The 23,830-nt window shown below is 39.6% G+C and overlaps 1 protein-coding gene across 8 annotated transcripts in view; it reads left to right on the top strand.

The window, feature by feature from the left end:
- The window catches only part of COL14A1 (collagen type XIV alpha 1 chain), a 103,968-nt gene that overhangs the window by 56,161 nt on the left and 23,977 nt on the right, over window positions 1–23,830 (top strand). For all 8 annotated transcript variants that reach the window (XM_068158630.1, XM_068158628.1, XM_068158631.1 and 5 more), the window contains 13 exons: window positions 1,785–1,931; window positions 2,715–2,789; window positions 5,391–5,530; window positions 7,081–7,204; window positions 8,215–8,358; window positions 10,908–11,072; window positions 12,197–12,235; window positions 12,432–12,570; window positions 14,078–14,220; window positions 15,220–15,329; window positions 16,464–16,622; window positions 22,251–22,328; window positions 22,572–22,658. In XM_068158630.1, the coding sequence (XP_068014731.1) occupies window positions 1,785–1,931; window positions 2,715–2,789; window positions 5,391–5,530; window positions 7,081–7,204; window positions 8,215–8,358; window positions 10,908–11,072; window positions 12,197–12,235; window positions 12,432–12,570; window positions 14,078–14,220; window positions 15,220–15,329; window positions 16,464–16,622; window positions 22,251–22,328; window positions 22,572–22,658 (1,550 nt within the window). The remainder of the gene's footprint in view (window positions 1–1,784; window positions 1,932–2,714; window positions 2,790–5,390; window positions 5,531–7,080; window positions 7,205–8,214; window positions 8,359–10,907; window positions 11,073–12,196; window positions 12,236–12,431; window positions 12,571–14,077; window positions 14,221–15,219; window positions 15,330–16,463; window positions 16,623–22,250; window positions 22,329–22,571; window positions 22,659–23,830) is intronic.

Genomic DNA, 23,830 nt, shown 5'->3' with positions numbered 1-23,830 from the left:
GAACGGAATTGCATAACCTTAGAAATTGTTTGCACTCAGACCTATAGAATGACTTCTGAAATATTGGAAATGATGGACAGAAAAGAGTTGTGGAAGAGTTTCAGGGGTAGAAGTAGCATTCCTGTCCTTTTAATACCTAAAAGATGTTGATAACTTGTCCTTTTTATAGGAGGGAGTTTTATCTATCAGTAGAAAACAGCGATTAATTGAACTTTTCATTGGTGTGAGGGACAGTAGATGGATAAAGGATGAACTGAATACATCAAATATTATACATAAACCATCGGTAATGGCTCATTAGGATTAGGATGGGCATGAGAGGAAGGGAGAAAGGTAGGGAAAACTCTGATTGGATCCAGACCATGTTCACTTACAGAGTCAGAACGGTGTCCAGTTTAGTCTGTTCTCATTCTGTTGATTATTAATTATAACTTACAGTAATGTTACTCATCTGGATGAACATGAGATGTTTTTATGTGGCAACACATGTTATCTTGATGCTTTTAGCACTGGCTATGTAGAAGGTGAATTACAGCCTCTTCCATCTCACTGATTCTCAGGTGTAGCCAGAAGAAGTTATGAAGAAGTCACTGTTTGTGCCTGCTAACTCTCTTAGCCCCATTAGAGATATGTTTTGATTGGCCACAAATTGAAAGCTTGGATAACTTGAGAGAAGTTCAGTTAATAACATTTAATGGGATCTATCAAAGGTATCATGAAAAATAAAATGAATTTGGTTGCAACAAAACAGTGACCTTTCTGTGGAGTGGCAAGCAAGTGGTGATATGGTTTATTTGAAGGCATGGAATACAGACAAGCTGTTCAGAAAGCAGAGATCTTGGCTAGCACAAGACAGCACAGATTGCCTTCTCATTTGGGAGCTAGCCAATATTCTGCTTTCATCATATAGAACTGCCAGAATTGTTTTAACTGAGCCAAAAGAGCCTAAATATGAGTAGAACTGAGCTAAAGTGTGAATAATTGCTTCTTATTAACATCTGCCATGAAGAGTTTTGATTGTCAGATTGGGTGTGTGTCTTGTGATCGATTCTTTTTATACCACTGTAACACCTTCTGATAAGCATCAGGTGCCTTTCTTGGCAGTGAGTGACTGTTTCACAATTCTTGTACATATTCTGTAAAATGTGAGCTTAGTTGCTTCTATTTCACTCCTTTCTGCTGCATATTATTAACTGTGCTGAAGATCTTACTATTAAGAAATGCCTCATGCTGTTTTCACTACCTGGGCTTTTTCTGTTGACAGCATGTTTTCCAATTCAGAATTTGGTAGAACCCTTTAAATACTACACTGTAAGCAACTGATTTAGTGGTTACTAGTGGAAGCTGGAGTACAATATCTAGTTCAGTCTCTTGCAATTACTAAGCACATTGCAGACTGTGAGAAACAGAGGCATAGACAAAGGATTCAGTAGAATTATATAATGCAGCAATATCTCATTAGACTCTGATAGTTTAGGACCATATCCAAAGCCTCTTGATGACAGCATCAGTGATTTTTATTAACTTCAGTGCATGGGGTGAAATTCTTTTTTCCTGCAGATGTCTGACACATTCCTCAGCTCCTACTTAGCATGAAGGATGAAATGTTATTGAGACCTCTGCACAGAGATATATTTCCAGAAATAAGGGAGCATGTAGTTTGTTAATTTGCATCAACCACTTGTCTTTCAGCTGCTGTTATGTCCCAGTTTATTTCAGAGTGTAATTACATAATTCAATAAAACAGTAAAGAAATGTTTTAATGGTTTGTTTTACAATTACAGATGGGAAAAAGCGAGAAGTAAATCTTGGTGGAGGGACACCTAGACATTGTTTCTTTGAGCTGATACCTGGAACTGAATATAGAATCAGTGTTCATACGCAGCTTCAGGAGATAGAGGGCCCTGCTGTAAGCATCATGGAGACAACACGTGAGTAACAGAGATCAGAGTTCGGCCAGCAGTGATGATGCTTGGATGCCTCTTGTGTTTTGTGGTTTCCCCACAGACATCCTACTCCTACACAGTTTGCTTTAGATGAGTTTTTAATTCTCTAACTACATTGTGACTCCTCCATAGAGGTGCAGGACTCTTCCATTACTTCTGTGTATTAGTATGTAAAGACTCAGGCATTGATTGTATTTGGCTTCTTAATGAGGGTGAAATGGAGAATGGTTTAGCTTTGTTCAGAAAAAGGCCTTCTAGGGGAAACTCTGAAAATCTGTGACTTTTGATAAACAAAAATAATGAAAAAAAATCCAGAAAAATGAAGCTTTGTATCCTACAGCTCATTATTCAGTAAAATTTTACCAGTGTCTGAGTAATTTACAGTTAAATGGGACCCTGAAACCTATCTACTTAGGGGTTTTAAAGCAAACAAACAAGTCAACCTTTATAATACAATTCTCAATAACACAGGACAGTCAAGAAAATCCCTTACAGCTTTTTATGAAGGCAAGGTCCTTCTCTCATGAGCTCAAAATACTCCAAAACAGTATTTTGAACAGGATGAACAGGATCTTTTTATCTTCAAGCTCATTTTCCATCTTAGTGATACCCGTCTTCTCCTACAATATTACTAAACACCACAATGCTTTCTTTTAGGGCAAATAATAGTTATAATCTTTCTCTTCAAGTGAACCCTCCCATGGTTACATAAAATATACTGGGTATTTAAGCATTATTTTGTAATTATTCCTTCCTTTTATTCTCCAGTACCATTTCCAACTCAACCTCCAACAACACCTTCAACACCACCACCACCACCTACAATCCCTCCTGCAAAAGAGGGTAAGTGTTGCCTGTGTGGGTTTATAATGATTTTGAGGTGTTGATGCAATGTTTTTCTGCTTCTGCCACTATTTTAGGCCTGTGGGGATCAGGTTTCAAAATGTATTTGCTACAGGAACACTGTTAAGGCAGCTGGCTTAAATTTGATGAGCTGAAAATCTGACATCATGATTGTATTGTTGAAAGAGAGGAGAGTTAATATATGTGAGATTTTGTTTTTCCAGAACTCCTAAACCATGCATATTTTGCATCCAAAGCAGACATCCTAGTGTAACTAAACTTCTGAAGCACCATGATTTTTAAAAAATATATCTACTTTAGGTGATAGGAAGACTGTTGGACATGTTCAGTCTCTTCACTCCTGAAATGGAGGCTTCCTTCTATTTATCATTTGAACATGTAGCATTTTGTACAAAGTCTCATAAACGTTTCTGTGAGGGAAGTGTTATTGTGGGAGGGTCAAGTCTGTCAACTTGGAAGTTAGTGGATCAAATCATAGAATCGTAGAATCAACAAGGTTGCAAAAGACCTCGAAGATCATCAAGTCCAACCTGTCACCCAGCACCTCATGCCTACTAGACCATGGCACCAAGTGCCATGTCCAATCCCGTCTTGAACACCTCCAGGGACGGTGACTCCACCACCTCCCTGGGCAGCACATTCCAATGGCTAACAACTCTCTCTGTGAAGAACTTTCTCCTCACTTCCAACCTAAACTTCCCTGGTGCAGCTTGAGACTGTGTCCTCTTGTTCTGGTGCTGGTTGCCTGGGAGAAGAGACCAACCCCATCCTGGCTACAACCACCCTTCAGGTAGTTGTAGACAGCAATTAGGTCTCCCCTGAACCTCCTCCAGGCTAAACAATCCCAGCTCCCTCAGCCTCTCCTCACAGGGCTTGTGCTCAAGGCCTCTCACCAGCCTCGTTGGAAATTGACATAATAGTTGAGAATTTTGTCCATAATACAGGGGGAAAAAGATCTTGTGTATGTGCTTTAGAACTGCATGGCAATAGGTTTATTTCAGTTTTTTAATTCAAGGAATAATCACCAGAAAATGAGAAATAATTTACATATCTTCCTGTCCTGTTCTCTGGATTCAGATGAACTTTTTTTTTCAAGATGAACTATGTTGCAAAACTTAACTTTGCTTTGAGACTATTTCAGACACCAAGTGAAATACTTGGATTCTGTAGCACATTGAGGACTCTTGTTTCCTATGGGAGAGTGAGCCACTGGTGTGAGCAGATATATATCTCTGCAGGGCATTTTGCATAAGAACATGCTGGAATAAGATGAGATGAGGGGATACCTGTGTTGCTCCTAAATAGTGGAGTTAGAAGCAACCATTAGGTTCTGTAGACTTTAGGGTAAGGATAGGATAGGATAGGATAGGATAGGATAGGATAGGATAGGATAGGATAGGATAGGATAGGATAGGATAGGATAGGATAGGATAGGATAGGATAGGATAGGATAGGATAGGATAGGATAGGATAGGATAGGATAGGATAGGATAGGATAGGATAGGATAGGATAGGATAGGATAGGATAGGATAGGATAGGATAGGATAGGATAGGATAGGATAGGATAGGATAGGATAGGATAGGATAGGATAGGATAGGATAGGATAGGATAGGATAGGATAGGATAGGATAGGATAGGATAGGATAGGATAGGATAGGATAGGATAGGATAGGATAGGATAGGATAGGATAGGATAGGATAGGATAGGATAGGATAGGATAGGATAGGATAGGATAGGATAGGATAGGATAGGATAGGATAGGATAGGATAGGATAGGATAGGATAGGATAGGATAGGATAGGATAGGATAGGATAGGATAGGATAGGATAGGATAGGATAGGATAGGATAGGATAGGATAGGATAGGATAGGATAGGATAGGATAGGATAGGATAGGATAGGATAGGATAGGATAGGATAGGATAGGATAGGATAGGATAGGATAGGATAGGATAGGATAGGATAGGATAGGATAGGATAGGATAGGATAGGATAGGATAGGATAGGATAGGATAGGATAGGATAGGATAGGATAGGATAGGATAGGATAGGATAGGATAGACCAGGTTGGAAGAGATCCTCAAGATCATTGTGTCCAACCTATCATCCAACACCACCTAATCAACTAACCCATGCAACCAAGCACCCCATCAAGTCTCCTCCTGAACACCTCCAGTGATGGCGACTCCACCACCTCCTTTGTGAATGGACTGGTTTTCCACTGGGAACATCCACACTTGAGATTCTCTCATCTTGCTTAATGGAGTCTGGGATTCTACAAGGTCATGTGTGACTTCACTTAACCTAAATAAAAATAAAAAGAACCATTTAAAGACCCATTATGGCCTTGAACTATATTCTGTGATGGGATCTGTCAGTGCAGACCATGCTTGCAGAGTCCAGCTGGTTCTACACCTGAACTGAAATCAATGCCAACAGGTCTATTTGCTAAACCATTATTAACTGACATTACACGAGGGCTATTCATGTCACTTGCATTTTCCAAAGTGATTTATAAGATTTCATGAGATGTTGAGGCATTGCTCTAATTCCAGAATACTTGCTTTTCTTTCTCAGTGTGCAAAGCAGCCAAAGCTGACCTGGCGTTCCTGGTGGATGGGTCATGGAGTATCGGAGATGACAACTTCAATAAAATAATTAGCTTTCTCTATAGCACTGTTGGAGCTTTGGATAAGATTGGGCCTGATGGAACACAGGTACTCAGTGTGTAAAGAGATGGAAAGCACATGGACTTGACAGGGTATTTTCAGGCTAGCACCAGAAGTGAAATGAATCAAGAAGTAATTGGCATCATTTCACAGTTCTTTTGAAAATATCATCTGCTTTAGGACACCTTTTTTTGTCATTATCATCTTCTATTCCCAGCACATGGCTCAATTTGTGATATGAATTTTGCTAGCATGAAGGCTGACTAGCATTTCAGATTCCCCTGAATCATTCTAATGACATTTAAGTTGTGTTAATGTTGGTTGTGATGTGAGTTGGTACTCAGTGTGGTGTTTATTTCTAAAGAAGCTAAAAATGGTATTGATAAGGAAACTTAAAGGTGCAATTATTTCAAGCCACATGGTCTGCAGAATCTACAGTGGTGGAAATAAAATCATTTTGCAAACTCATTGAAAATAATTTTTAACTTGTTCAAACCTTAGAATCTTAGCGTCAGTAAGGTTGGAAAAGACCTCAAAGATCATCAAGTCCAACCTGTCACCCAACACCTCATGACTACTAAACCATGGTGCCAGGTGCCACATCCAATCGCCTCTTGAGCACTTCCAGGGATGGTGACTCCACCACCTCCCTGGGCAGCCCATTCCAATGGCTAACAACTCTCTCAGTGAAAAACTTTCTTCTCACCTCGAGCCTAAACTTCCCCTGGCACAGCTTGAGACTGTGAAAGAATCCTAAGCTTTTATGGTTTCTTGTTATAGAGATACTTTCCCAGAATATAGTCCATGGGTATCCAGAAACTTAAGCACAAGTTTAAGCTTAACTGTCCTGATGGATTTCTCTCTGGAATGGCTGCAGGAAAAGCCAGGAGGGCCTGGCAGATGCTCACCCATGCTGGCAGCCCTTCAGTGTGCTAAAGCTCGCTCCCAGTGTGTTCTCCAAACTGGGTTTATTTATTTTTTATTCCACCTCCATCCCTAATCTGACAGCAGTGGGAATTGATCTGACTGCTCCAGCAGCATTGTACATCAGGGATACCATTTACAGAATATGAATTTCAATATCTGCTTTGTGAGTTGTGGGGATTTAGTGTACAGTATTGATACACAAGGTCTGGATGCTTGTAGCATAGTATTTGGGAAAGGCAATATTTCAGAATATGTTCTTGCATCTTTCCTTAACTTGCTTCAGTATTACTGCCTAACTTAAGTTACTTATGTGCAGCTATTAATTTGTGGAGACTGAATCAAGTCCCTGCAGCTCTGTATATGTATAACTGTGAGCAGCTGTAACTCGGATTTTGCTTTTGGGCTCAACTGAGAGTGCTTTTTGCCAAAGTGGGTATTACTTTTCTCATCCTGTTTGCTGCAAAATGAAACCAGAAAGTATTAAATGGCTGCCAAGGCTACAGAGAGTGAAATTGAATTTTGGTGAAAGCTTCTTAAAGAGAAAAAAAAGTAATAATTCTGTCTTCAATTTAAGAACGAAGAAAAATTACAAGTTAAATCCTTGGTGTCTATGTGCTGATTCAGTTACTTTGGGTGGTACTTTAATATGACCACATCTTCTGTGTACGTAGGTGGCAATAATTCAGTTCAGTGATGATCCCAGGACAGAATTCAAACTGAATGCATATAAAACAAAAGAGACTCTTCTTGAAGCTATTCAGCAAATAGCCTACAAAGGAGGAAATACAAAAACAGGTGAGAAAGGTTATGATAATGATGCATATTTTCTCTCTGCTACTCTGTGCATAATTTTGTTTCCATTGGGAAGACAGTTTTATCTGTCAGTGTAAAATCAGTGAGAACATGCTATCTCCACATTGGAGGTGAAAAGTTGGACTGTGAAGTTAGAAAGTTTTCCATAATGTGCAGTTTACATCTTTCAGCCACTGCTGCTGGATATTCACCCCTCTAGCCAACAGTGATGGCAAGGATCAGGGAAGAAGGGATCAAGGCAGCTAGGCAGAAGTGAATGACTGGGGATTGTGTAAAGTGAAATGCGGAATAATATGAAATCAGCTTGACATGGAAAAGTGGAAGGGGAATGGAGGTGGGAGGGAGCTTGCAGAGTAGCAGATCTGTTTTGGGTATAAACCAAGATAGTTATGCCTCAATGTTATATGTAAGACTGAGCTGGGGGAAGATGTCTGTTAACTGCATATATTTACTTTTTAATTAATCAATTAATCACTTAAGCTCTTTCAGGTGAAGAAATTAAACATGAGTGCTAAAAGGATTAAAATCTGTTTTAGTTGGAAACCTATGTTTTATTGTTCTCAGACTGCACAGAAATTTCTTGCAGCTGTTGCATTGCATCTTGTTTGAGTAGTAACAAAATCAGATATGTTCCATTTACTCAAGAAAATGCTTCAGTGGCACTGTCAGTTTTTCCCTGCAATCCCAGAGATTTTGTTTTCTCTGACCTGCACAGAATACCTTTTCCTCACACACGGTGTTCTTGATCTTTACTTTCTGGGTTGCAAAACAGATGCCTGAAGTAGTCAAAGATTTTCATAGGTTAGGGTCAGAATTAAACTTTTCTCAGACTCTAACAACTACAGAATGCACTAATTTACAGACTACTCAGGACCCAGCAATTTCTTTTCATTGATGTCTAACATATGCTGTGAGAAGCATATCCAATCCCATAGAAATTTGGTTTATGTCACAGTGAAAGTAAGTATGTTGTCAATTTTTTTCTGTTTCAGGCAAAGCCATCAAACATGCAAGGGAAGTCTTGTTTACTGGAGAGGCAGGCATGAGAAGGGGCATTCCAAAGGTTGTGGTTGTCATTACTGATGGACGATCACAGGATGATGTGAACAAAGTCTCCAGAGAAATGCAGCTAGATGGTAAAATGTGTAGTTTTCAGAACTATTCATATTTTCCTTCTTCTCATTAATTGTAACTACACAAATGTGGGTATGAGATAAGGCTAACGTTTGAATCATAGAATCGATAAGGTTGGAAAAGACCTCAAAGATCATCAAGTCCAACCTGTCACCCAACACCTCGTGACTACTAAACCATGGCACCAAGTGCCACGTCCAATCTTGAACACCTCCAGGGATGGTGACTCCACCACCTCCCTGGGCAGCACATTCCAATGGCTAACAACTCTCTCTGTGAAGAACTTCTTCCTAAAATCCAGCCTAAACCTCCCCTGGTACAGCTTGAGACTGTGTCCTCTTGTTCTGGTGCTGGTTGCTGGGTGAAGAGACCAACTCCCTCCTGGCCACAACCACCCTTCAGGTAGATGTAGACAGCAATAAGATCTCCCCTGAGCCTCCTCTTCTGCAGGCTAACCAATCCCAGCTCCCTCAGCCTCTCCTTGTAGGGCTTGTGCTCAAGGCCTCTCACCACCCTCATTGCCCTTCTCTGGACAGGTTAAAGAGTCTCAAAGTCCTTCTTAAATTGAGGGACCCAGAACTGGACATAGTACTCAAGGTGTGGCCTAAGCAGTGCTGAGTACAGGGGCACAATGATTTCTCTGCTCCTGCTAGCCACACTATTTCTGGTGCAGTTTGATCCAGGAGGATTTCCCGGTTTAAAGAAAATAGCAGTTGATGAGAGACTGAGAATATCACCAGGATATGGTTCAATTCTGGATTAAAAAATACATTTTTAGTGACTAATACTGCTACTTTTCATTTTGGTGGCAGTGCCAAAGTCATATAATAATCAGTGGAATTGCTGCCACAATGAAAAAATTAGGGCCATGGAGATTCTGGGCTGTCATCTATCAAGTGTGCTCTTGTGGTTACCACCAAACAGAACTGTTTTGTTTTTCGTATAAGATGTCCTCTGAAAGTTCATTTTTGTGTTCTATTACTGGTTCTGCTTTGCTCTCATGCTACATTAATTTCCTTTAGGGTGATTTTTTTAAAGCCCCAAATTTCGAGCTTTACACAGCCACATAGTTTTGTGAGCCTAAACATAACAACTGGGTTAGTTGTAGAAATGCCTCATACTGAGCTTTGATTCAAAATCCAAAGGGCACAGTGTCCGCATGGAACAAAACTAAAGAATGGGAGGAAAAAGCTCTCATCCTTTTTATGTGAGATCTAAGAAGAAATTATGTTTATGGGGTTTTATTTGCAGTTAGACTTTGGCAGCTATGATGTTAGCAGTGTGTATTACTGACTGCTGAAACCCAGTGCAGTTGTTGAGCTTGGCTGCCTGCTTGTATTCCTGTTATATGCTGAGTGCAGTGCCTTCATAAATAAAATCATATCACAAAACAGTAGTACTTGCTTTAAGTAGCAATTAAGAGCCCCCCATATTTCTGAATTAATTGGAGTCTGTATCTAAGCCTAACAAAAAATAGTCAAATCTCAGGTAAGTCTTGCAGTTAGTTTATCCACTGGCAACAACCTTGAGAGGAGTGGGCTCAGTTGCTGTCTGGGATCTGTCACCCTGGACAAATGCTTCTGCTGTCCCATTTTCTTTTGTGCATGCTGTATGTGCAAGCAGCAGATAAGTTGGAGCAGGAACTGACTTGCATCTATGATGGAGGCTGGCATAAAGAGGTCCTGATCTTGGATGAGCCACAAAGACATTGTTATAATACATTGTCAAAGTTTTGTTGTGCTATAGGCTCTACAGAAGGTGATGAATGCCCCTGAGCCTCATCCAGCATTAAAAATAATATTGCTTTAAAGGATTAAATTTGGGACTGAACCATCCAAGAATAGTCCTTTAACCATATGCAGCCTGATGTAGACAAGTTTTTTTCTTTCTCTTTTATGGAAAGGAAAATGTTGAAAACCTTTTGGCTAGGTTACTGTTCCTCAAACACATAGTATACAATTTCAGTTTCACTTAAATCTTTCAAGACAGGATCAGATTTTGAAATATAATAGCTCAGAATATAGGTAACAGATTCAACCAGTGCAGTTAATTTGCTGATGAAATGAGAACGCATTTGTTTCAGTGTTCCTACATGAGGCAGCAGTGGCTTGAAAAGTCTGATTAATACATGACAAAGAACAAAATCTCTAAAAGACCTATGGAAAATGAATTTCTGCACTTTGCATTTATGATATACAGACACATGGATTATTTTTGTGTGTCTGTTATAGCATTAAATTAGAAAAGCATTCAAACATATGCTAAAACTTTTAGACTACTGAGCAGCCTCATGTCATCAAGAAAACACCTAAGCATTGACTTCAATTAACTGATAAAGCATAATTAGCCAAAAGAGAGATGTCACAGAGAATGTATTGCCTCTATTTTAGATTACATGCCCTGAATTTTCTTTGAGAGAGGACAAAAAAGACAATTTCCACTGTTCTGTTTAATCAGGAAAGGAGCCAGTGCAAAATGCAGTTGTGTTCATCTTGTATTTCCACTCTCTAAATAAATGACTCACAAGAATGGTCTTTTTTTTTATTTCCAGGTTTCAGCTTTTTTGCTATTGGAGTAGCTGATGCTGACTATTCAGAGCTAGTTAACATTGGCAGCAAGCCCAGTGAAAGACATGTCTTCTTTGTGGATGACTTCGACGCCTTTGCAAAGATTGAAGACGAGCTGATCACTTTTGTTTGTGAAACTGCATCAGCAAGTTAGACATTTTGATTTGTATTTGCTTCTAAAATAACAAGTGCTAAACACTGGGGGGGGGGGGGGGGGTTGTAACTTTTTTTTTCCCCTCTGTGAAGAGATATTCCTGATCTTTTCAACATAATTTATTGCAGATATTGTATCTTGGGTATTATTTCCATATCAGATCAGCGAAATGAAGTTCTAAATTCCATACAATTAAGGATTGCCTGCTTAAAAATCCAGAATATATCCACTGGTTGTCAAAAAGTTATTCCAGCATTAAAATATTATTAGTGGTTCAGAATTTAGTCACAAAAACTTAAGTATCTTTTATTTTCTGGTGAACACAAATACTCGCTTGTGTCCCATCAGTTCTTTGGTTTTGACCATAAACTTTACTCTCAGTGGTAGAGGGAACTTTGAACACTGAAAATACTCAACAGTAGCATTTACTGGACAATTGTGCTTATGTTCTAAAAGTGATCTCTGAATATGAGTATCATGGGGTGCCAAGTTTGATATCCTACATATGGTTTACTGATTTTCCAGGGCATCTTTCTTGGAAGAGATGAATGGTCTTTCTTCCCTGCCAGAAAAAGAACACTAACCAAATTTACAGCTACTTAAAATGTGTGTGCACATATTAAGGACTGTGTGCAATTGTGTTCTTTATTGCTCGTGAAAGCTACAGTGGCTTTTGAAAGGTACAGGGAAGGTCAGCTAAAGTAAAGGAGGTTGTGCTGAGGGTTAAGGTGGAGAAGCTCATGAATAGAGGGCTAAGGAGCACTTGGTTAAAACCCAGTATAAGACATACGTTTTTTTAATGGAGCACAGAGAATTTGTTGCCATAAGAGGTTGTGATGGCAGATTCATGGAAGTACTAAGAAAAATTCATAGACAACAGATTCATAAAAGGATATTATATGGAAAACACAGGGATATACCCTTAACATCTTTGTTACAATCCTTGTGGATCCTGAGTAGCATCAGCTGAATAAAGCAGAAAGTTGCCAGGTTTGCATGCCCTTCCTAAACAGCATCTCTTCTTACTTTATTCCCAAAAGTCCTAGGCTGAGTAGACCATTGTTCTGACCCAGGGGAGCATCTCTTGTATCCTTAAATATATATTTTCTTATTTTCCAGCTTGCCCATTGGTAGTTAAGGATGGCAACAATTTTGCAGGTACAGTGTTAATTTCTGTTACTGATCTATGGAATTATTTTCATTGCCTGATTTTTACCATTTCCCTTTATGCTAACAGCTGTTAAACAGATGGTGATATGAAACTCTTTGATGCAACTGGCTTTTTTCCTTGTTCTATTTCCTGTAATGAGGTATTAATTGAAATTGACAGAATGTATGTTTTGATACCTTCCAGGATTCAAAATGATGGAACTGTTTGGTTTGGTTGAAAAGGAGTTTTCAGCTGTGGAAGGGGTTTCAATGGAACCTGGTACATTTAACGTTTACCCATGTTACAGACTGCACAAGGATGCCTTGGTATCTCAGCCTACCAAGTATGTATTAACATATAAATATTCATAACCTCAGGCAGTGGCCATGCTGAATTAAACATGGGAGGATGTAACAAAAAGTATTCATTAGCTGAGATTAGTAAGGAAGAAGAACATTGGGAAATTACTTCTAGGGTTTATATTAGATGTTATCTTAGTCTGTGCAATTATCCTATTGTATCCCAGTTGGAGCTATACTTGGAGCTGTTTCACATTCCTTGTGTTTCTTCTTTCTTCCTTAGTCTAGCTGGATTGGAATTTCCTGAGAATAGCATTTCTCACTTCCTTTTCCCTTTCTGCTTTCTTCTAATTGGATCTGCTGCATTTATGTGCTCTTCTCTGGCTGCCACCCCAGCCCAACCTTACTGCTTCCGTAGGCTTTCACTCCCTTTCATGGTTCAGAGAGTACTTTTCTCTTGATGATCTACAGGTATGTCTGAATAATACCATGTATTTTGTCATCTCATCTGTGCACTGAATGTAGTTAGTGTTATCCCCAAACCTTGTGTTCCCCTCGCCCTGCTTATTGAATTTTCTTTCATTTGAGCTTTGTACAGTGGGCATGCTGCAGGGCTTTATCTTAGACCTGCACAGTTCCCTCACTCTTCTCTGTGGAAAGCATGCAGTGTAACATCATGCCTGATAATCTACAGACACTGTGCAGAACATACTGATTGTTTATCACATTTAACTCCTTTTCCAACATGATTCACATCTCTACATCTTACGTATGCTAGAAATACTTCAGAATAAAATGGATTGTATTTGGGGAAAAGAAGGTGAATAAGTAACCTCTTCAGGCTCCTTTCAGATCCCTTTACTATGATTTTAAGGAATTGAGGTACTTACCATTCTCAAAATAAAGACAGTCATTTCAGACACTAGTCCAAATGTCCCACTTTGGGATTTGACAGTGAAAGGTTGAATTAAAAGGTAAGTATTAAATAGCAAATTTTGGGAAATGGCATGAAATGAGGTACTTTTATATTTCAGACTTCCACTTCTGTAAAAAATCTTTGAGATCAGATTGTATTTCTGTGTATGTGCTCTGGTTTGACTTCACTTTCTTTTATATCAGCTTTGAAATGTATAAACTACGCTCCCTATAATTTATAAGGCTTCCTCTAACAGTCTCTGTCACTCCTGAGATTTCTATTCATTAGTAGCAGTATTGAGACCAAGCAGATTGGTCTTCCAAACAACTTCTGTTTTCATTATCTGTTAAACCAGACAATAACAAAGGCTTTGCTTCAAAATGACCTCTGATTTGATCTTCAAGTGAGTGAGAAAATCAAGAGCATTCTTGTAAATTTAAAGGCAAAAGACATCTTTTCCTCTCTTCCCATTTTCTTTCCGTAGTTGCCAAATAGCAGATTTTGTAAGCACGTATTCATAGTGCTTCTCAGTCTTCATTTCCACAGAAATAGAAAGTATGTTAATTGGATATCTGATTAGTAAATCACCAGATTTAATATTTGTTTCAGTTTAATATTTTTTCTTTTCCTTACAGGTATTTGCATCCTGAAGGTCTCCCTTCTGATTACACCATTACGTTTCTCTTCCGTATACTGCCTGACACACCTCAGGAGCCATTTGCTCTTTGGGAGATTTTAAATGAAGGATATGAGCCACTGGTTGGAGTTATTTTAGACAGTATGTATTTTGTGTCTTTTCAGTGACTTTTTCTTTATATGAATTACTCTTTCTCCGTCAAGATTTATTATTACTGATGTTTTAATCTGCCCCCCAGATTACCTGAGTCTGGAAGGTGATAGTCTCTACTGAATCTTTTGTAGATGTAGTAAACTGAGTTTAGTTTGGAGTTAGAGTCAAATTTTAAGTACACTGCTCTAAATTGGGAGCAGTGATAATGAAATCCAAGGATCTGTACTAGATGTGAACTGTAAGCAGGGGAGCTCCTCATTTGCTTTTAAAATTTCCACTGCTCTGACTCCAGTTTGTGTAGAAACTATCTTAATATATGCTAGTGGTACTGACAGTATGGGATATGAAGGGGCAATGCAGTCTGGTGGATGGCAGACTTAGATCTAGAGATGTGAGCTTTTGATGACTCTTAATTTCTGCTTTATTTAGCTTCCATAACTGTAAAACATAGATTATAATTTGAAGGTTTTTGTACTGACTGTTGAAAAGATGTACACAATAATGGTAACTGTTCTTTATAGCTACTTTTAAGAAATAGAATAGTACTTAACTGTGTTTCCTAGAAATTTTTTGATCCATCACTTTCATATAGGTGAGAATTAGGCATTTAGCTATCTTGAGGATCTGTGCCTCCTTTTCTTCCCACAGAGAACTAGGGGGAGAGGAAGATCAGACAGATGTGGATGGGGTAGACTCGCAATTGCTGACCCATCCTTCCTGTCAAACTAGGAAAGATGATTTCTCTGAGGTAGCTTCTTACTTCTAGTTCAGTATATCACCTAGAAATGTGTTTTACTAACATTTGATCTGACATCTTTGGTTGTCTGGGTTGTCTTTGTTAAAGGCAAAATTGACCCTTTCAAATAATCACAGAATTATGGAATCATTTAGGTTGGAAAAGACCATTGAGATCATTGATTCCAACCACAAAATATATCAGGCCTTTTCTTCTTTGAACACAGAGCCCTTCTTTTTATTCTTGCACAGATGGTGGTAAGACTCTGACATTCTTTAACTATGACTACAAAGGAGATTTCCAGACTGTGACTTTTGAAGGCCCTGAAATAAGGAAGATGTTTTATGGGAGTTTTCATAAGGTTAGTAGTACTGAATAGGAAAATAAGAGCAATCTTAATAAAGACTTGGGAATTTGTCATGGTTTGAAATCATCTTTCATGCAGTCACCCACTGCCAAAAGAAAAGCATTTTCATATTCAGAATCACCTACCAAACTGTCTTAACTCTTTGCAGTATTGAATTAACATTTAACAGATTTTAGGGGGTTTGCTCGATTTTCATGCTGTGCTTTGTGCTTATTTGTTAGAGCTGATTAAAAATACTTGCCTTGGAAATGTCACTTAATGAAAAGAAAAAGTTCAGGGGGAAAAAAAATCACAACCCCACGTTCTTTTGATCATAGTTGTTATTTTTAAATGTATTTTAAGGGCTATGCTCTCTCCTAATACTTTTTTCAAAAGCTGGGATTGTAGCACATATTTGTTGTGGAAGGTTCTTTTTGTTATCCCTGAACAAACAAAAAAGAGAGGGTTGAGGGATAATATTTAGAGAGCTTAACTATCCTGTGCTTCCTTTTTAATCAATGGAGGAGGAAGGGGGAAGGTAGGTCAGAGCTAAGGTTTAATTCTGATTCCTAAATTGTGCTTTGTAGGAATATGAAAGGCCTTAGCAAATTCTCATCCTAATAATTGTTCTGCACTTTGAATGATGATCACTGCTATACATATGTTCAAAAGGCACAGGAGGCCAAATTCACAGCAGCTTTTCATTTATTCATTTCCAATTGAGCTACAAGACTCCTGACAACATCAATCAAGGGGCTTTAGGGATCTGGATGGTATATGAACAACATGTAGATCTTTTGTCAGAGATAAATTATTTTCTTACAGAATAAATAATGTAAGGTGCCAGTTTGTATGCAGATATTCCCTGAGCAGAACAATAAGCTAAATTCATTAAACAGATTAGAATCAGAGAATAATTCAGGTTAAAAGGGACCTCTAGAGGTCATCTAGATTATTTGCTATGGAGTATTTTCTGAGGATTATTAGCAATCATGGAGTTAGAAGCTCGTATCAAAAAATGCCCTCTTTTGCCTTGAAATGAATGTATCTTATGTTAAAGCATCTAATTATTACTATTTACTATTGATAGATTAATATAATATTAATATTGTGCTGTGGTAGAGCATTTTTTTCTTTTCTTTTGCTTAGTTGCATGTCGTTATAAGCAAGACCACGGCAAAAATTATAATTGACTGCAAGCAAGTGAGCGAGAAGACCATTAATGCAGCAGGGAACATAAGTTCCAATGGCATAGAAGTGCTGGGTAGAATGGTCAGATCCAGAGGACCAAGGGACAACTCTGCACCAGTGAGTACAAGTTCATTATTTGAAATACCCTAAGAACAAGTGTTTGTGGTCTTTTCACTCAGTGAACAGTAAAGTTCTAGTGTTTCAGAATAGAATAGAATAAACCAGGTTGGAAGGGACCTTCAAGATCATTGTGTCCAACCTATCATCCAACCCACCTAAACAACTAAACCATGCAACCAAGCACCCTATCAAGTCTCCTCCTGAACACCTCCAGTGATGGAGGTGCCACCTCCCTGGGCAGCCCATTCCAATGGCAAATCACTCTCTCTGTGTCGAACTTCTTCCTAACATCCAGCCTAAACCTCCCCTGGTGCAGCTTGAGACTGTGTCCTCTTGCTCTGGTGCTGGTTGCCTGGGTGAAGAGACCAACCTCTGCCTGTCTACAACCTCATTCTGCAATAGCCTGTATTAATTCTCATCTTATGCCAACTCTATTTTTGATTCTTTTAATAACTGGAATCACTAGATGTTCATTGTTCAAATGTTGCTCTCAAACACATATGTGAATGCAGTTGATACACTCAGATATGACTTGTGTTCCAAACTTCATTACACAGAATAATACAATTTGCCTGCAATAATATCCACTTTGTTTTGAGTTATAATTACTGCTGATGTCTCATACTCTTAATTCTTTGCTCCCAGGCTCACTGTTTGTTTATTAACTAATTTAACTGGTTTAACACAGATGGCCCTCAGGACCCCTGGCTTGGTGTATCTTCTTTATAATTGAAAATCTTTTCAGTGTGAAAGGACCTCCCCAAAGATTAAGTATGCTTTAATTTCTCTGACATGCTAATTGATTGTTCCATTTGCACAGCAACCTGTAAAGAGGCTTTCCATATTGCTTCAAATACCACATAAGAAGATTTGCTCAGGTTTTTCAGGTAGATTTAGTTGTTGAAAAAGAATTGGCAGCCTGGAAGTGATCTTGAGAAGGCTTCTTTGCTGTACAGTACTGTCTTCTAATTTTCTTAGAATATTCTTGACCCTAGCATGAGGTTAGCAGAGAATGTGAACATTGAACTCAAAGGCTTGTTTTGAATAGGAATGAGGTTTCAGAAGTATATTTATTTGCTACTGTATTGCTACTCTTGTTTAGTAAGAAATAAGCCCTCAGAATGTATCTCTGGGTACAGAAATTGCCCTTAGGCCTCAAACTTATGGATAAAAATTACATGAAGCTTGGTAAAGACAATTACACAGAGAAACCTTTGTAGTCACATTCCAATAGAAACATAAAAAAGGGCAAACTTAGGAAATCTTGGAATTAGAGAAGGCTTTGTAAAGAAGTGGAAAGAAATGGTCTCTTTTGTTAGAACCCAGAAATCTATAGGAGATAAGTCAGGCCACCCACTCACTGAAAAATTTGGGTTTGTTTGAATGAATTGTAAAACTGATGTGAGACTACAATTGTGTAGCTGAAAGTTAAAATTCTTTACTCCACAGTGCTGTTTAGATGCCTTCAAGTATTGCTACATATGTCAATTACAGGCACCCAAACACAATTCTTTAAACCACCCATCTGCACATTTTATTCATGTTGAATAGAATAGAAGAATAGAATAGAATAGAATAATAAACCATCCAACCTATTAACCAATCCAACCCACCTAAACAACTAACCCATGGCAACAAGCACCCCATCAAGTCTCCTCCTGAACACCTCCAGTGATGGTGACTCCACCACCTCCCCGGGCAGCCCATTCCAATGGGCAATCACTCTCTCTCTGTATAGAACTTCTTCCTAACATCCAATCTAAACCTCCCCTGGCACAGCCTGAGAATAGAACTGGTGTCAGTAGTCACACTTAAGGCATGAATGAGCTGCTACTCCAAAACTTAGAGGACATCACAGGAAGCTTGTAGGAGACATGTTTAAGGTTCTAACAACGGGTAGTGGATCAGTGCAGCTTCTTTCCTTACAGTTTTGTGGGTGCTGAATATTTGTATAGATTGTAGGAAGGCCTGGCCAAATGACTGAAAGGGAAGTGATGGGTGTTAAAAAACCTGGGGCAGGAAATCCCTGATCTGACAGTCCCTGGAAGCTAGTAGATTTCCACCCTTGTGCTCCATTGGCTATCAGTTGTGCCACTGCTGAAAATAAAATGCTGGTATGTCTTCCATTCCAGTACCTTCACAGTTTTAAAAGGTTCATGGAGACATCATACAAAACAGATATTTCATTTTGTTAAACATTTTGAACATTGTTTTGAATTGATATAAAAATTGGAGTATTTTAACAGTTCTTTTTCCATCAGCTCTGTTTGTTTTCATGAAATGCTTTAGCCTTACTTCTAGACATGCTTATTGCATACAATTGTAACAGGCAGGCAGCTATTTTTTTAGTAGATTTGTGGATATCCACATGGAACAGTTTAACAATGTCAGAATGTAATTTAGTGTGGGGTGTTTTCTTACCTACATTTTGCAAAATATTTTAGTTTTGAGGGAGTATAACAGTCCCAAAGCTCTTTTCCTATCAATGCATATAGTGTGCAATGAACAGGCAGAATTAGAGATAGGATAATAAGGGGAATTAAGTTAAGGTGCCCAACCTTAATAGTGAGATCCCTTAATAGTGAGATGTTTCAGGACTATTTATTCCAGCCAGAGCAATGAAACTTGACCAAAACATTCAGCAAATAATGCTCTTTATTCCTTCAGTGGGATTTAATGAATAGCATAGCATAGCATAGCATAGCATAGCATAGCATAGCATAGCACAGCATAGCATAGCATAGCATAGAATTAATCAGGTTGGAAAAGACCTTTGAGATTGTCGAGTCCAACCTATCATCCCACACTATCTAATCAACTAAACCATGGCACCAAGCACCCCATCCAGTCTCTTCCTAAACACCCCCAGTGATGGTGACTCCACCACCTCCCTGGGCAGCACATTCCAGTGGCAAATCACTCTTTCTATGAAGAGCTTCTTCCTAACATCCAGCCTAAACCTCCCCTGGTGCAGCTTGAGACTGTGTCCTCTTGTTCTGGTGTTTTAAAGCATTAAAGCACCAGCTTTAAAGCATTGCTTATTTACAATTCATGAACCTTCTTGATGCTTCCTTTTTCTTTAAATTTAACTTGTTTAAGCTCCTCATATATGTACTGTTAAAAAAGTGATGTGTGATGTGGTCTGGTCTTAAGAAATCTTTGCAAAACTGTGGCCTGATCAGGTCAGATTTGGCAGATTTTTCTCTCTTACTGGTTCTGCTTGCAGGACTAGACACTTAGAAAGCAAAATCCCTGTGAATACAGACAGCTATGAATCAATGTTTAATGGTAGCAAAGAAAGCTTTGTTTAGTTACTTGACTCAGAGAAACCCACATAATGTTTTAAAATATGAATACTGAGCCATTCAACACTTGGATGATGAATAGAACAATTCTTTCATTGCTCAGAATAGCTTGGAATGGGCTGTGATGTGGAAGAGATGGCAATACTACTTTTTTTCTGAACTGAAACTGGTTTTTGCAATAGCCAGCTCAGGTGTTGCTGCACTCCTTTCCTGGGATGCCTTATTTGCTTATCTGTAGTATCATGCTAATGCCCAGAGTCCCAGAGCAGTATGTTCATGCATGTTCACATGCTACTGTGCTCGAGCTACTGACTCCTGCCAGTATTAGTATTTCAGGATGTGTGGCAAAGAAACATCTAAGTGTCTTCTCCTGAAGCCAGCTTACATTTGACATAGCCAGGGGTACAGTCTTGTTAGACTCAGGATAGACCTTTGTGGAGTCAAACCAAAGGTCCAAAAAGCTTGATTTCATTAGAGGTTGTCCTGCTAGAAAGCAGCTCCATGGAGAAAGACCTTGGAGTCCTAGTGGAAAACAAGTTGTCCATGGGACAGCAATGTGCCCTTGTGCACAAGAGAGCCAATGGCATGCTGGGGTGCATTAAGAGACTTGATAGGGTGCTTGGTTGCATGGGTTAGTTGATTAGGTCGTGTTGGATGATAGGTTGGACATGATGATCTTGAAGGTCTCTTCCGACCTGGTCTGGTCTGGTCTGGTCTGGTCTATTCTATTCTATTCTATTCTATTCTATTCTATTCTATTCTATTCTATTCTATTCTATGAAAAGTGTGTCCAGCAGGTCTAGGGAGGTTCTTCTCCTCTACTCTGCCCTGGTGAGACCATGTCTGGAATACTGCATCCAGTTTTGGGCTTCCCAGTTCATGAGAGACAGAGATCTGCTGAAGAGAGTCCAACGGAGATCCGTGAGGATGATTAAGGGATTTGAACATATCTCCTATGAAGAAAGACTGAGAGACCTGGGGCTGTTTAGTCTTGAGAAGGATGAGAGGGGATCTTATCAATGTCTATAAATGTATGGAATATCTGGAACAGGCTGCCTGGAGAGGTTGTGGAGTTTCCTTCTCTGGACAGTTTCAAAACCCACCTGGATATGTTCTGTGACTCACACTGCACTTCAGCTGTCTAAGGTGTTTAGCACGGATCCAGCTCACGTGTGTCTGTGTACAGCATATCTACAAACCAGCTACTCTACTGGCAGATAAGAAGAATTTCCATGAAAGTGTTCTAGTGTTTAAAATATAATACTTGAATTGTACAAGAAAAAAGTGAGGCAAACCCAAAGATGCACACATGTGATTCATTTTAACAGCTTTAGAAGCAGTGCAGGTTTAAGAAAACCTTTAAATTCACTTCTCTACGTGTTAAAATAATGCCACAGAAAATAATAGTAGGAGCAGAACAAGAGAGAGTACCATCTCTAGCAGTTCCTCACTTTTCTTAACATGTGGGGTTAATTTAATGGGATGTTCTGTCTCATTGCCCTCTTTATTCAGTGTGCACATAAATGAGGCATGGAAAAAGAATAGAAATAGTAACAGCAGCAAGCTTCGTGTCTGTAGACCCCTTTGTTCAGCTCAAGGCTGTAAAGGAGACAATTGTCTTTGCTGTTCATTGCTATTTAGGGTATTGTTGCTGAGTACCTAGCAGCCATTATTTTTACCAAATGTGTGTATCCTTGTTGATTAAATTCTGGTCCAAGCCACGTTCCCTGACCTACGGTGGAGATTTTCTTTTCTGACCTATGTTGTTACGTGTTGAGCAAGCTTTTCACTATCCTTAAGCTTTTATTGCCTGGGGATAACATGGATAAGACAGGGCATATTCTAAAGTAAAATAAAACTGGAGAAGATGTTGAATATTATTCATGGCTCATCTCCAGTGTAATAGGCTACAGGAGACCTTGCCCCAGATAAAATCTGAGCACCATGCCAGTGGGTTAAGAGAAATTACTCAGTTTTGAGAAGCTAAACTCTCTTTTGCCTGTCTCTTGATGCCTCCTTTGCTAGATGAAAGTATCAAGAGGCACCATTTGGCAAATCAGGAGTGTAATCAAGGAGGTGGGGATAATCCAACAAATGTCTGCACACTTAACCTTGAACAGCTTGCTCAATCCCCAGGATGTCTAATAGTTTGGACAAGTTGCTCAGAACACAAGTCATTTACCATTTAAGTTAATGCATTTGTGTTGACAGCCTTTCCTGTGTCTAATTCAAGTGCTTGATTTAAGGTAGCTTTGCTTGCTGATGACCTTGTTTTGCACTTATTCTACAACTAACATTCATCCCTCTTGTTTTGAAACAGTTGCAGTTACAGATGTTTGACATTGTTTGTGCTACCTCATGGGCCAATCGAGACAAGTGCTGTGAGCTTCCTGGCTTGGTAAGGAACCTTTTTCAATAACCATAGGATTTGCTTTTTACTTTCCCCTGAGACAAATGTTTTAATGGAAATGAGCAGTTAAGAGTTTTCAGAACCACCCAAGTCTGCTTGGAGGACTTGTCCTATTGAAAATCAAGTGCTTTTGAAGTGTCCACACAGTACTGTGCCTTAGATTCACAAAATTCTTAACTTCTGAATCAATGTTTTGGACATTGTTCTCTTCCTATCTTGATCTTTCCTTAGAGAGATGAGGAAAATTGCCCTGCTCTTCCACATGCTTGTTCCTGTTCAGAAGCTAATAAGGGTCCCGTTGGACCTCCTGGACCGCCGGTAAGGTTTTATTCAGATTTGTAGACAGCATGTACCAGACAGCCCACTGCTCACTTTTATTCCCAGAGATGTTAGTATACTGCCATTGTGCAACAAATAAGGTGAAATTAGGGCTTGAAGTGCTACCACAGAGAGAAAATAGCATCAAATTTGTAGCAAGGATGCCAAGTAAAAACCTCCTCAGTCAGATTTTTGGTCATTTAATTCAGACCTGGAGCAGTTAGGGAAATCTTTAGACCCTGAACCCTGTTGCCTGGCTGTAGTTGATATGCAATGTTAGTTGATATGCAGTAGTTAGTGACATTTGGTTTCAGTTTTTTGATCACTTGCTGTCTGCCTGTTTTAGCCTATGTGTATTAAATGTGTCTTGGAGTTTAGATTTCCCAAATACTCAGTTTACAGCATGCTTATGAATTCAAGGTATGGGATGTGACAATGCCCTGTGTGTAGTACAAGGTGAAAGAATAGAATAGAATAGAATAGAATAAACCAGGTTGGAAGAGACCTTCAAGACCATCGCGTCCAACCTATCACCCAACACCACCCAATCAACTAACCCATGTAACCAAGCACCCTGTCAAGTCTCCTCCTGAACACCTCCAGTGACGGCGACTCCACCACCTCCCCAGGCAGCCCATTCCAATGGGCAATCACTCTCTCCGTGTAAAACTTCCTCCTGACCTCCAGCCTGAACTTCCCCTGGCGCAGCCTGAGACTGTGTCTTCTTGTTCTGGTGCTGGCTGCCTGGGAGAAGAGACCAACCTCTGCCTGTTTACAACCCCCCTTCAGGTAGTTGTAGAGAGCAATAAGGTCACCCCTGAGTCTCCTCCTCTCCAGGCTAAGCAGCCCCAGCTCCCTCAGTCTCTCCTCATAGGGCTTGTGTTCCAAGCCCCTCACTAACTTCGTTGCCCTTCTCTGGACTCGTTCCAGCAAGTCAACATCCTTCCTAAACTGAGGGGCCCAGAACTGGACACAGTACTCGAGGTGTGGCCTAACCAGTGCAGTGTACAGGGGCAGAATGACCTCCCTGCTCCTGCTGGCCACACTGTTCCTGATGCAGGCCAGGATGCCATTGGCCCTCTTGGCTGCCTGGGCACACTGCAGGCTCATGTTCATCCTACCATCAACCAGCACCCCCAGGTCCCTCTCTGCCTGGCTGCTCTCCAGCCACT

This window comes from Melanerpes formicivorus, unplaced genomic scaffold (genome assembly GCF_026170545.1).
Source record: "Melanerpes formicivorus ecotype bairdi unplaced genomic scaffold, bMelFor1.0.p_v2 SCAF_40, whole genome shotgun sequence".
In the NCBI taxonomy this organism is placed as follows: Eukaryota; Metazoa; Chordata; class Aves; order Piciformes; family Picidae; genus Melanerpes; species Melanerpes formicivorus.
This window is presented reverse-complemented; position numbering and strand designations above follow the sequence as displayed.